The sequence below is a fragment of the Lepidochelys olivacea genome, assembly GCF_965140295.1.
Source record: "Lepidochelys olivacea isolate rLepOli2 genome assembly, chromosome: 8".
In the NCBI taxonomy this organism is placed as follows: Eukaryota; Metazoa; Chordata; order Testudines; family Cheloniidae; genus Lepidochelys; species Lepidochelys olivacea.
This window is the reverse complement of record NC_140418.1, coordinates 49,588,166-49,603,440: the sequence shown is the minus strand read 5'-3', so window position 1 is coordinate 49,603,440 and position 15,275 is coordinate 49,588,166. Positions and strand designations below refer to the sequence as shown.

At 42.0% G+C, this 15,275-nt stretch overlaps 1 protein-coding gene across 2 annotated transcripts in view; it reads right to left on the bottom strand.

The window, feature by feature from the left end:
* Positions 1–15,275, bottom strand: part of RABGAP1L (RAB GTPase activating protein 1 like) — a 528,106-nt gene that overhangs the window by 130,041 nt on the left and 382,790 nt on the right. For both annotated transcript variants that reach the window (XM_084635917.1, XM_084635918.1), the window contains exon 18: positions 8,072–8,113. In XM_084635917.1, the coding sequence (XP_084492043.1) occupies positions 8,072–8,113 (42 nt within the window). The remainder of the gene's footprint in view (positions 1–8,071; positions 8,114–15,275) is intronic.

The window sequence follows — 15,275 nt, the reverse complement described above, 5'->3', positions numbered from 1 at the left end:
AAAAGGCTCTAGCCCTCTTGGTTGCAGAGAAATTGTGAAAATGTGGCATTCAGAAGTGGTGTGCCAAATCTTCATTTATTCACTTTAAGGTTTCGCATGCCAGTAATACATTTTAACGTTTTTAGAAGGTCTCTTTCTATAAGTATATAATATATAACAGAACTATTGTTGTATGTAAAGTAACTAAGGTTTTTAAAATGTTTAAGAAGTTTCATTTAAAAATAAATTAAAATGCAGAGCCCCCCAGACTGGTGTCCAGGACCCGGGCAGTGTGAGTGCCACTGAAAATCCGCTCGCGTGCCGCCTTTGGCACGCGTGCCATAGATTGCCTACCCCTGCTCTCAAGGCTCAGAATCCCAAGGCAAATAAAAAGAACACAGAACATATATTTTAAAATCTCAAGTTTTTCAGGGCTGACTCATGATTTTTAAATATTTGGAGTTGGCAATATTGCAAATTTTATCCAGAGTGAGGAAAGAGATGCAGTGCCTTCTTGTCCCCTGCCTATCCTTCACTGACATACCTGTAGTCCTGCTGGTAGAATTCCAAGAAATCAATAAAAACAATGAGGAGCTCTTGTGGCACCTTAGAGACTAACAAATTTATTTGGGCATAAGCTTTCATGGGCTAAAACCCACTTCATCAGATGCATGGAGTGGAAAATATAGTAGCAGGTATATACACACAGTACATGAAAAGATGGGAGTTGCCTTACCAAGTGTGGGGTAAGCACTAACAAGACAATTCAATTAACAGTAGAATACCAAGGGAGGAAAAATCACTTTTGTGGTGGTAATGAAGGTGGCCTATTTCAAACAGTTGACAAGAAGGTGTGAGTAACAGTAGGGGGAGATTAGTATGGGGAAATTAGTTATTGTAATGACCCATCTACTCCCAGTCTTGAGTGACTAAAGCGAGGCTGTCTCAAATGCAGTAACTCGAGTGCACTACACTGAGCTGACGGTTGCAGTGAAGACAGGACTTGAGAGGCAGAGAACAAAATCTTATCCTTGATTTTTAAAGTCTTGGTACCGCCCAGAGCACAAGACCCAAAATTTGGGACTGGGTAGGTGTAAGCGTCCACCCAAAGGAGATGACAAAGTAGCATGAGAGCAGAATGAAAAGGGCTCCCTGCATTACTGGCAAGATGTTCGCTATAGAGGAAATGTACTCCTATGCAGAGGGCCAGTGTAACCTTGATGCATCACTTGCCTCCCACATAAACCCTGGCTTTAAGAGGTACACCACTTGTGATGGCCCTCTGCATAGTGATAAATTTCACTGCATGAGAGCAAGTTGTCCTTAACAGGTTGGTTTGATGAGTGAAGGTAGCAAAGGATAGAGAAGGGAAAGGAGAGATACAGAAGAATAATGATATCAAATAATCCACCTTTTTCATTCTAGTTTTAATTTATTTTTGGAAATGGGGAGCCTCTGAGCCTGCCCACCCCCACCAGCGAGCTGTCTGAAGTACTCCCTATCACTAACTTTTAAGACACTCTAGATAGCATATGTTAAAAAGATTTCCAACCCCTGTACATTTGAACTTAGTATCTTTTTACAGACCAAAGGACAGGCCTTGATCTGTTCGCAACCAACCAATATTTTCTTAGTGGTTGCCTACATCAGTGCACTTGATCAACAGCCAGGGTTCGGGGATTTTTATGAACCGTGGACAAGATTTTTTGTTTTGTCCACAGCCTGTAAGTAGCTCATCTCTACAAAGAGAGTGCGCATGTCCAAGAAGTCACGGTGCCAAAGCACTGTCAACTCTGGAACTCCTTGCCAGAGGGTGTTGTGAAGGCCAATACTATAATGGGGTTCAAAAGGGAGCTAGATAGATTCATGGAAGATAGGTCCATCAGTGGCTATTAGCCAGGATGGGCAGGAATGGTGTCCCTAGCCTCTGTTTGCCAGTAGCTGGGATCGGGTGACAGGGCATGGATCACTTGACGATAACCTGTTTTTCATTCCCTTTGGGGCACCTGCCATTGGCCACTGTCAGAGACAGGATAGTGAGCTTCTGTGAGTAAGATCTTTGGTCTGACCCAGTAGGGCCATTCTTATGTTATGTTTTGTTACACTTTTAGTTATTGCACACTATTTTCTTTGCGTTTCAGTTTCGTGTATTTTAATTTAAACTTTTACTTCTGTATGATTATGAATCTTTATATTGCCTCATTTTGCTAGCCCCAAACTGAATTGAAAAGCGTGCATTTAATTTTCCAGGTAACCGAGTAGGAAGATTAAAGTAAGGAAACAATACATAATGTGTAGAATTTAAAAATATGATTTAAAAAACTGATTTTCCTGAGCCTCCCTATGTTACTTTGATGGTTGCTTAACCATAAACAAGAGAACATTGGCTCAGAAGTCGCATTTTGTGATATAGCTACATAAGTTTGGATGCAATTAATCGAAAATGTAAATTCCACTGTAAACCTTGCTTTACACTTGCAGCTCACTCAATTAAGAACTTTTGAGTGGGAATAAAAAAGCTTGCAATGGCTAAAATTGCCTTCCATATTTGTCTAAAATGGGGTGTCAAATGACACTTTTTAATGGAACAGGTTTCCTAACAGATGCAAATATTTTAATGTTTACTTTGCAATCCACAACAAAGAAGCTGGCTGTCCAGGTGATAAAAGGCACTTGAATAGGTGCCATGCACTGGAATGGGAATTCATTTTCCTTTTCACCATTCTAAATCTATATTCTTAATGATCGTCCTTTTTATGAATATGTCAAGATAGTAAATTGCTTGTGAAAGTGCTCTAAACTGTCCTTCATTAACAGTGTATCTGCCATTTAAACGTGAATGTTCATTTTACGCTGCTGTGCCTTAGTCTGTCTCCCTCTTGGGAACTGGGAGGTGAGAGCAAAGAAAGTTGTTTACATCAATGAGCTCAACTTATTAACAATGCTTCAGTTACAATTACAATATTAAATATCTAAACAATAAGGAATTGTATAATACTGCCACCAACTGGACAAAATTATAATTGAGACTGCTTTGTGGATGCTATATGTCAGGGTGGCCAAACCAAAGCTCGCAAGCCGCTTTACAGTTAAAGAGCAGCTTGCAGAGCCTCCTATGCCCTTCCCCCAGCCCATTCTCCACCTACCAGACTTGGCAGTGGGGAGCTCTGGACTTCTGTCCTACAGCAGGGTGGTGGCTCTCAGTGCTTCTGCCCAGTGGGGACGAGGCTCTCAGGGCTTGAGTCCCATGGGGTGCAACTGCTGGTGTTTGGGGCTTGAGCCCCACTTTGCTGAAGCCCTGATCCCCAAGATAACCCTCCTCCCTGCCAGGCAGACATCCCAAGCCCCAGCAGGTGTGCCCGGCTCTCTAACTTCTAAAGATTATCAGATGCAGCCTGGAGGGTCAGTAAGTTTGGTCACCCCTGTTTTATATTCTACATCAATATCGGAAAGGTAGTAACTGTTGGAGGAAGATGTGATGAAATGGAACACTTAAACTTTCCCTACAGTGTCCAAGTTCTATTTCCTTCAACAGTCTATTTTCCATACTGAATCAGACTAATACTCCCAATCAGGTCTGGGAGTCTATGGCAGTGGCCAATGCCTGTTGTTCAGAGAAAAGCAACCAAAACAACACATGATGATTGTGCCTAATCAACTGTGCATTGCTGTGAATGTGCTAGATCATGGAGGTGGGGATGAGAGCAGGTTCCTCCCCGATTGCTGTGACTATCATTTTATTCTCTGAAGCAGGTTAGCATGCCCAGGTTATTGGTCAGAGGAGCTTCACTGTCATTTTTTAACTCTAGCGAAAGCTCAGTTTTAATCTAGGCACCTGGTAGAGCAGTGACACCAAATTTACTAGGCTAGTAGACAGGTCAGGACCAGAGTTATAATTCTGTTGGTAATTAGAGGACATTACTGAACATTACTCACAGATGCCAGGAAGAAATGACATTTACTGGATAAAGGCTCTTTAATAGCCTGTTGATTCCTAAAATTAGAAATCACCCAAAAGATTGTGGAGGAGAAAAAACGACTAAAGTTGCCATTAATTTAGGCCTGGGGTGAGGTCTACCTAGACCAAACCCCCAGAGCTGTTGGTCTACATGCAGTATCCAGCTCCAGCTCTGGTAAGGAACAAGCTCCTCAGAAGCACATGGTTTCATAAAGATGTTGTTCTGAAGCACTCAGATTTCACTGTTATCTGAAAGACAGATCAACTAAAAACATATGGTTTCTAAGCTATAAAAGTTGGAGACAAATACATTTAAGTGGCAAATATTTATTCCAGAACTCAGAGTACAAAAATCTTATCCCCTCAAACAGAAGAGCAATTCCTGCTGAAAGCAAGCCATGCTCTAATTTAGATCATCATTTCCATGTTGCTGCTGCTATGGAAATGGAGTCTTCTGTAACAAAGTGAAAGGTACATCCTTTTAAACTAATAAGTAGTTTCTAATTTAGAACCTGATCTTACTTGACTATATTCTCTTTGTGGTTATTTTATGCTTTCCAATAGGGAAATATTTTATCAAGATAACTTCTCTATTACTGTCTAGTGCCTATTACTGCCGCAACATAAGGATGGATGCAACATAATGTATTGTCTTAAGAGTTGCTAACCAGAGTAACAAACCAAAATGCAGACAGTTACAAGCTTATAAAGTGCTTATTATAAAGTGATTCCAGAATACCTTCTTAAAAATTTTCCCTTCTAATCATCTGGGGTAGTCAATTAAGAACTGACTCAGTGGGCAAGGGAGGTAGAATGTACAGATAATCATCAAGTAATTAGATTGAGTGCTTTATGTTACAAATAACCAGGGCTAATAATTTAAAACAAGAAGTCTCCTTAATCATAACAAGGCCTTTCTAAAGGCAGATGTTTAGGGGTTCAATCCTCTTCCTAACATAACACCAAGACCCTTGCCTACACTTGAAAATTTTTCTAGAAACATACTACTGTTGCTAACATCAGCTCAGCTGCACAAGTGTTAGCAACGTTGGAAGCACTACTGGAGACAGACGACTGAGCTGATGCAGATGTTTTAAAAACCGTATCACATAACCCTGTTCAGAGCAAGTCTAATCAACATGGTGTTAAAACACTACCAGCAGCCTACCTATATGTCTGTGATAGAAACGTCATGTAGGCATGCAGCTGAAACATCTTTGGGTGTAGCAGAGTACGTTCCAATACCCCAAATAGTGAAACATCCGCCAGGTCACAGCACGTGTGTACACGTAACCTAGTCCATTAGAGAGACTCTGTGCTGAGATAAACTGGCCCCTAGCTTTAGCCCTATGAGCTATGAGAAGTCTAAGGGCTTGTCTACACTACCGCACGGGGTTGATCTAAGATATGCAACTTCATTTACGTGAATAGTGTAGCTGAAGTCAACGTACTTAGATCTACGTAACACAGTGTTTTCACTGTGGTAAATCGACAGCAGATGCTCTCCCATCGACTCTGCTTGCGCGTCTCTTTCCGGTGGAGTACCGGAATTGATGGGAGAGCGCTCAGCAGTCAATTTATCGTGACCCCCACTGTGTCAATTGCTGCCTGCCATCCAGTGAGTAGTGTAGACAAGCCCTAAGAGTTTAATTAATTGGCTTTGTCTTGTCGAGGAGATAAGTAAAACAACATTTAAGGTGTATAATCTAATGTCTCTCAGAATCAAATAGGGTTTAGGGAAGAAGACAGGTAAATTAATGAGCTGATTAAGACGGAAACAGAAGACGACTTTAGTAAAATAAATTTTGGGTGAGGATATAGGGACCAGCTATCAGGATTTGGAACTCACTAACTCTGGGAAATCCATATAGAAAAGCTAATCTATTTCAGCATAAACAGCTGTCTATGAGAAGGTTTTCTGCTTTCTGAAATGATCTCCTGAACTTCTGCAGAACAGTCAGAGCTGAAACCTCCTGACAGGCCAGTAGCAAACTTTTAAGACTGAGCAACTTCCATGTGAAGAACATAGCTGTGATCCTGAGAGAATACACCCAGGAGACTGAGAAGTGAGACTTCAAGGTCCAATTCTAGATCCAAGAACCAGAGCTGTTCGGTCCAGTTTTGAGCTATCAATAACACTTTGTCCCACTTGCTCTTTCTGATGACTCTGGGAAATAGAGATATTTGGGGAAAACATGTAAGAACTGTTGATTTCAATTGCAAAAACAAATCTCTTGAGTTTCCTGGGATTATTCTGCATGATTTTTATGTTTGAAATCTCAGGTTTCACATTTCTTGTCTTCCTTGTTTTTGCTGGAGGTCTCCCTTGGAAAACCCAAAGAAGTAGATTAGGTGCTCTCTTAGCCCTTCATTGCTATGATGGGGTGCTAAATCTTTGAAAAAGGGAGCTTGCCTGTTAATTGTTCATTAGGCAGAATACATTGTTAAGTGAGTGGTAACAAAAACAAAACAAAAAAGCATTCAACACTCTGGATAAAAATCACTTTCCCCCTTGCAGGGCTTGTCTTCACTGGAAAGCTGATTCATGTTATAGCTCAAGTAATCCTGTTAATTAGACTCCCATTCACACTCAAACTCCTCTCTTCTGTATTGCTGTACTAGTCACGCAAGTTGGCTGCTATGACTAAGGGCATAGGCAAAACCCCAGTGACCAACTCACAGCTGCTAACATGACCATTCTGTCTCATGGATGCAAGCTAGCACTACTCAATTGTTGCTAGTTCTCTAGTACTCTCCCACAATCCTGCTTGACCATGTGGGACTCCATTTTCACAAGGTATGTGTCATGTCAAACTACTAAATTCCCAGTCATCCCCAGAATCTTCCGCCACTTCCCGCAGCTCCCACTGGACAGGAGCTGCAAACCACGGCCACTGGGAGCTGTGAGGGGGCCGTGCCTGCGGACGGTCAACGTCAGCAAAATGTCTCGCGGTCCACAATCAGATTACCCTGATGGGCCGCATGCGGCCCGCAGGCTGTCCACCACTGCCCAAGAACAATAATAGAGCACAAACATTTTTTTCATCTTTTGCAGTCACTTTGAAAATTGAGAGTGGAAGCAAGTGGCGTTGCAGACTGACAGCTCTATTGAAATGTATGTGAAATGAATTTCCTTTTTCCAGGCTGTTCCTTGAAGATGTGTCAATATAACAAAGTAACCACACAATCTGGCACAAACTGGCTATCTGCTAAGGAAACTCCAGTTACCAAGGTCACATTTTCACTGCAAGGCTAATTTGCGTTGTCTTCGTTTGAGTTACATACCTCACATTAGCATAGCTCAAGTTACAATGGCCACACTGTGAAATAACCCTCACATTGGGTTGTCCACAAAGGTGCTGCACTCACTCATGTGTGATGCTATGATTTCTGGGTGTATATCCCACGCTTCTTTGAGCTACAGTAAGGTGAGCTGCTCTATGAATTATTTCCCAGTAAATTGTGGGAGAATTTCTCTGTCCTTTCTGGACACATGGGAAATTGTGGGAAGACATTGGAGGACTAGTGACAATTGATTGGCACTAGCCTGCATCCCATTACAGAGTAGTTATGTTAACAACTGAGGAGCTGTGTTAATTTGAGTTGTAGTCTCTACCCCTTGAAGGGTCAGCCACTTTCAGTTAAAAGCACCAGGTTTTAAACAGCAGACTGTTGGACAATACAGTGGTTTTTTGACAGTAGCATGTTGGGAATTCTGCAGAGCACTTGTCCAATTCAAGCACCACTTCCATTTCCAAACGAAAGCAAAGACGAAGTCCTGGCCCTGATGAAGTCAATGTGAGTTCTGCAATTTACATCAACTGTTGTTTTCTTCTGAGCAGGTACATCTATGAGGCATCTTAATCACGATATTACCTTTGTCACGAGGAACTTCACTGCATGATGAAGCAGTTTAATACAAACAACAAAGCTGAAGTTTTTAAGGACAACCCGCCCCCCCTTTACAATATTTTCATTTTCCTCCATGATAACTCTGAGAGACCAACCATTATTGTCTGAGACTTTTCAATGTGGTTTTATTACAAGGTGTGGCATATTCAATTAAGCAATCCTTGAAGGTGAATATCTCATACTGCTTTATAATAAACAAAAAGGTTAAAATAAATAACTTACCTTTAAGAGTGCCAAGGCTACATGAAAGATTATGTTCAGACCCTGAAAAGGAGAAGAAAAAAAGAGAACTGAATCAGTCCCACTGTACCAGGTTTTAGTTCTCCATTAGTTCCCACCATTTATTACCAGGGAGATTTGCAAGATTTTTGTCAGAGTCCTGAGGTACCCCCAAATTTCCCACACTTAAGGCCCCATGAATCAGCTTCCAAACTTCTAGCTGAGGGGGACCGAGACACTTTGGATTCCAGCGATTTTGCTCTCTTACTGGTCAGATAGGTGCTTTTGGGCAGCCCTCTGTCCTTTGGCTAAGTATCAGTCAAATCTGGTCTCTCGTGGACAGTACAGAATACTACCAGCAATAGACCATTGGGACAGCCTGTTTCTTCAAAGCCAACAGAACCAAATAATCTAGTCAATACAATTTTTGCCAATCCAAAGAAAGCAGCTTGTATCTAATTTTTTTTGTATTAAACACCCACAAAAATCCCAAGTCTTAAACACACAGGTTTTCTAATATCAACTCAAATGTAAGACAGTTCAGAGATCAGGCAGCTGTGTAAATCAGCCCTGTTGTGCTTGCCACTTTCACTACATTGCAAACATATGGTTCTACATACATGAATACATATAATAAAGGAAATAATGATAAAATAATGATGCTCCACTGATTTCTGATCCCCTGAGAGAACACAGTACTGGATTGCTAGGCTAGTGGAGCTGAATTAAAGGTACCAGTGCTCCCTCCTAGCCTTTCTAACATACCTTCAACAGGACAGCTCTGCCTTCATCTGGTGCCATTCTGGGTCCAAAGATAAAGATCTAGAGCCTCTTTCTGACTACACATAAAAGTTGTACTGCTTAACTGGTATAGTTAAAGTGGTGCAATCACCTTCGTGTGGATGCAGCTATGTCGGTATAAAGATACTTATACCAGTAAAGGTATTCCTATATGACAAGGCACTGTTATACCAGTATAACTGCATCCACATGAGGGCTTGTCCCAGTATAACTATATCAGTAAAAATATCACACCCCTCACCTATACAGTTATGCCAGTACAACTTGCCAGTGTAGACCAGGCCAAAGGGTACAGTACAGCTGCATTGTGCAGGATCAAACATTCCCTATGTCAATAAAGCAGGCTCTACTATCTAGGACTACTTTGCCACACATAATTCCATTTAACTTTTTACAGGGCTTTGCAATACCTTGGGTATGGTAGATACCGTACTATATAAAACCCACATGTATTGTATTATTTTGACTTTCCTTTGTATTTATCACGATAACTTTACATTTTTTTAGCAAATGTAGATTGTTCAATTGCAGTGTACCTACTACACTGCCTTACTCAGATTTAACATATGAAAGAGTTCCAACAGACTTTCCCAGAAAGAATGTTGCCTTTATAATACACACAGTTATGGGATTATCGCAGGATTTCCTTAGTAATCTCCCCTTGTACAATAACAAGATTTCAATGAGTTCCTTGCTAATTTCACTCTGTAATTTGTTTTAACAATATCATAATGGAGTTTCTGAGGTAATCTCACATATTTTTATTAATTAGGGTTGAGTGACTTGGTTTTTGCAAGGATAAGAGCCCTTAAACTTTTGCCAATCCCTTGAACCAAGCCTTCTTTAAGGTTCAGAAATATTGATTTAAATTCCCTCCATCACATTTCACCTCCAACAATTTGCTGTCAAGATCTATCCTGCTGTTTAACGCTTCCCTGTTAGCAACATATCAGATTGCCTAGCACTCCTGGGAAACTAGCTCACACGTTGTCAGGGGTTTCCAGGCACACTGTGTCATTTATAGGAGTGGGTTCTGTTAGGAAAACCCAGACACAAAATTGAAGAGGCAGCATGTAACCCCTAAGGTCCAATAGCATAGGGAGGGCTGTGGAGCCATCTGCTCTGCCCCTTAGAAAAATGCTGCTGGTAGCGGGAGGTAGAAGTAGCCTCCTCCTCGAGGAGCTTGCTGATTCTGCTGAGGAGAAGTCCTCCAAACTGCCCCCTAAACGTGACGCTCTATATCTTAAGTATAAATGCAAAACTGTGGAGTTTGTCGTGTCCTGCACAATCCAGACTTCATCAAAAGCTGAAGAACCTTTTAGAAAGAAGTTTTGTTCGAATGTAAGCTCTGTCAGGCATGGTCTGTCATGTTTGTGCAGTGCTGAGCATAATGTGGTTGTGGTACACGACTGGGGTTCCGAGGTGCTACCACAATAACATAAAAAAAAATTGCATTAGCTAACAAGTTGTTTGGTAATTTTATATTTAATCACTATGGCAACAGATCACACATCCTCCACCAGAGGTCAGAATTGTAGCAGCACTGAAACCAGAGGAGCATTTATTGAACAATCCCTAGTTCCATGGGCGATAGCAGCAGTTTAAATATACACCAAAAACGATTTTGTTTATTTTTACTAGAAAAGTGTTAGATTGTCAACCATGCTAACTGAAATTCATGCAACAGGTAAAGCGCTGAAAGCCGACGCGCCCAATATTGCCATTCCAGAATCTCTCAACCTGATCCTAGACAGAACATTTTAAGTGGTAAAAATGGTATTTCAAGCTCCATAGCCTTTCAATGCTTGCCTTCTCTGCTGTGACTGCCAACAAGAGTGCCAATCAGTATGGAATTTTCTGTCATTTGTGATATCAATCCCTTAAAAGTGTAACTGAAACTAACAATTCATTTCACATAGTCATCGGATGGTAACAACTTTTATCCACAACTGAACTGGACTAGGTTTGAGCACATGATTTGTAAATGAAAAGCTCTGTATCTCATAACCTGTGTCAAAGTCATAACTGCTGTCAGAATGAACAGTGATGTGCTCAAACAAGAACCTGTCAGGACCCCAGTATCAAAGCCAGGCTCACTAGGTCCATGAGCTGCATCCGGAGCTGCTGCACCACAGCAATGAACTGATGTACCACCTTGACCAACAGTCTTACTGCTAAAGGCCTACAGACCGACATCAGCCTACCTCAGGCCCCTGACTGGATGGACAGACAGCATTCTCACTGGGCACCTGGACTATATAAAGACCCCCAACAGGAAGAGGAAGCTATCTGAGCATCAGACCATTGCCTGCTGGTTGCTGCCTAAACCACCTTGCCTTGTTGCTTTGTCTGACCGTACCTTGTTGCCTGCTGCCTCGCCTGACTTCACTCCCTAACCCACTGACCCAACCCCTTGGATTGGATCTTCCAGCTTCTGACCTCTGCAAGAACTCCGACCATTGCTCAGAATACCTCTGATACCAATCCATCTCCCGGCTACCTGACCACCCGCACACACCTGACTACTGCTCTGGACTACCACCTAGCCCACCTTGGCCAATGGGCATTACAAAACCCCACAATCAGCATGGATTGACTGCCGAAGCAGATTTTGTTATCATATGCCAACACACTGTCCTACTCCTGCAGAATTACTGATGATTACTGTCATGTGCAATTTCAGGCACGAAAAAAGTCCCATAAAAAAAATCAAGAGAGTGTTGGTCTGTCTTCCCAAGAACTCTTCTCTGTCACAGCTCTAAACATATAGTGTTTCCAGCTCCCCTCTACCATGTTCTTGTTATTGAGGTCACTGTAACAGATCTTATATCACCTCTCTTCCAATAGACAGCAAAAGGGACATGATGAGCACCTTCCTGTGCCCTGAAGATCCCCAGCTGCTTTAACAGCCCCTTGGGGTGACTGACAGCCAGTGTAATTGACAGCAGCCCTGACATTGCTCCAAGTTACATTGGGCAACCAGTCAAACCCATAGGCAGCCCAGGATCAGGAGGGCACAGAGTGAGTTAAAACTTCCTATACATACAGCCCTCCTGAGATATGTTCTATGCTCCTTGACTGCAGCCAGTCAACCATCTATGTCAAGAGCCCTGAAGCAGAGAGAGGGGGACCTGTTCCCCTAGGATCCATGCCTGGAACTAACCCTTTGTGCACTGACCTCCCACACTTCCTCCACAGAGACAGAGAAAGGTCAGCAGACTCCATAGCATCACATGCAACCCCTCCTTGGGGATGGCCATCTGCATAGCATGCCCCCCAGCAGCCAGCATGACAGTCTCTGGAAAGATCAACTTCTCTGCAAGCCCCTGAGTGCTGCAGAACAGCTGGAGAGCCTGTGCAGAGGCCTAGTGCCTTTAGCAGGTCTCATGTGATCCATCGGTTTTGGGGAATGAACCTGTTCTAAAATGGGCAACTCTTGTTCCTCCTGCAATGGAAAAGTTTGGGTAAGACTCAGGGAAGGGGAAACACACGAGTTTACTTCTCCCCAAGGCCCTATCCCAGGGGCTTTTCCAAATGAGGAACTGATATACCCCTCCAGAATCTATCCTGAGTTTCCTGTAGGGCATCATATTCATACAAAGTACAACTTTAAGGCCATAGGGGTAGCGTGAGTAAACAGAAAAGAAAAGTTTTAGAAAAGAAAGCTCACTGACACTTTGTGCACAGCTGGAAAAAAGGAAATGAAACAGATGCGTGGAGGCTGCTGAACAGGTGTATGGGCTTGTTAGGAAGTGATGTTGATAAAATATATGCTAATGAATAGTATTCTCCAAACAAATGAAACATGAATTGTAAACAATATACCTGATGAAATACGGGGATTATTTTTCTAATATTTTTGGTTCTGTCGTAAAAGGCTGAGGTTCCGTTAAAAAAAAAAGAAAAAGAAAATGTTTCCCTCAACTTGATCAAAACCCAAGGTAATTGCCATCTGTGCAAGTTATTTCAAACAGAGGAGCTTGCTGACATGAGGGAGAGTCTGAAATTCCCGTTGTTGGCTGAACGTAGTTGTTGACCACTTCATACTCCTGCTCAGTTCATTGGGTTCAATTTAAATATTTTCTTCTCACAAGTCAAACCAATTAATCCTCACAGAGGCTCTGGGGCAGAATTTAGGCTCAGATAATTCTAAAATAAGAAAACTCACAGCAGGGGCAAGAAGCTTGATCATATTCCCTTTGTGGAGATTCCTCTGAATTATTCTCTCAAAAGGCTGGAGGGGGACCCCTCTGGAACAGGCAGGGAGTTCAGTCCCCAAGTCTCTGGAATTCAGGGGCTTAGCTAAAAAAGCATAGGTGTCTTGGTGAAGGTCTTGTGTGGGGGCCCATGGCTTCAGTGGACCCATGATTCCACAGACTCTCTCACTGGCTACCATGCTTTGAATCTCCCTTTCCCTCCTCACCTCTCAGGTGGCTTCCACAGGGTTGCACACACAAGCCAGAGGGATGCAGTATTAGTACTGTAAAGCAATAATGGTGGGGTGATGATGCATGAAGAGAGTTCATCCCCTGTCCCTGCCCACTCCCCCGCTCCGATTCTAACGCCATGAAAGGACTACTGCAGTGCCCAGCTAGTACTCTATGCTACTCTGCATGTGAAGCCAAAAGACTGATTTCCCAGGGAATTTTGGGTTCTAACCAGCAAACCAGACACACCAAATTTCATCAAAATTGTAAAATATGTAAAGTTTCAGCTGAAAATAATGTGTGTGTGTGTGTATACACGCATGCGTGCTGAAGTTAAGACTGAAAATGAGTGTTTGAATGGAAATTTTTTTTTAACTTTACAGTTCTGTTCCCCTAAATGTGTGAGTGCCCTACAGAGGGACTGTGTCTTTTTGGGGGGGACCATAAGGGGTGGGGAGTTCAAGGGGAGTCAAGTTAAATTCACCTGCAGCCAAGATTTCCTCTGCACGGTAGTAACACTTAAAACTCAGCACAACACTAGGAGAATCCCAAAAGAGGATCAAGCAATCCTCAACAATCCTCAACTTTTAGGTCATGAACATGGTATTAATATCACTTAGTCCAGCATAAGTAAGTGCATCCTTTACTGAAACATAAACTACTTGTGTACATAAATTCTGAGACTATTTTCTCTATCCACGCCATAAACACCAAAACATACTCACTAAAGTGCATAAGTAAACTACAATGACATGTGATTAAAACCCTCTTTAAATACTCAGGAACTCAGGAATAATTAACCATTTCATTACAAGAGCAATCATGTTTTTTGGATTGATGAAGCTGACCTTCCAGTAGCAAAAATAACTGAATATTTTTTTCCCTAGGGCATAAAAGTAACCTAATAGTCACAGTTCATGGGACATCATGTATTTCTCTTTCAAATATAACGAGAGGGTAAGATTAAGTGAGTACTAGGGATATGTTGATTTTTTGTTATGGACTAAACTATTGTGGACTAAAAAAGTTTTAATGAAAAAAATTAATTTATCACAATTTACATGTCAACACTTAGGGTAATTATGAATTAGACAAATATACATTGCAATATGGTTGCTTAGTGCATTTTGGGGTTTGAGCCTTTTCACTCTAAAACTGGAAATGCAGAAGAAAGTGCAACTACTGCTATGGCAGAAGCAGATACGGGATTGAAAAGTGTTTGGCCTTGAATGCGGATACGCTTTCTTCTACAGAACCAATGATTTGGATCAAGTTACTCCTTTATGTATGTTTTATTTCATTGCTTAATTTAGTATTTGAATTCAAATTAACTTGTTATAAAGATCAACAGGCTGGTGCCAAGCTGCTGGCAACCTTCAATAACCCAGTGCGCAGCTGGCTTGTGCAGCTGGGAAGTGGGTGGGGCCACAATAATAGAATCATGGAAATGTAGGGCTGGAATGGATGTCAAGTGGTCAATTATTCCATCTCCCTGCACTAAGGCAGGACCAAGTAACCTAGAATACAGTGATGCAGCACATCTCCTGAAGAGCACGTGCCTGTGGGGCTTTTACGGAACCCATGTCCGATTTTCAATCTGTTCTCACATGGCAGAAGTCCCAAGGGAAGGTATTGTTGGTACTGGCACCTCCCTTCCCAAGGAGGCATCACCACTTTGACACAGATGCCTCTGTGGTCACAGAGCAATGTTCTTAACACGACCACCCACCACCTCAGAGGGTGAATCTGGCCGAACAGATTTAATGGAAATTCATTCAGTATATTCATCTCTGATTTGGGCTTGCACGGAGGTGAATACATGTGGTTTTACTCCTATATAAGGATGGCTTCTAGAAGGAAATAAAAAGGAGTTATTGACAAAACATTCTCTACAGCTTACATTCAGATAGGTCAGGTATGTGCTAGAGACATCTGAGTTGCTCCTAAATAACATTTGAAAAATCTCAGACCAAAATGGA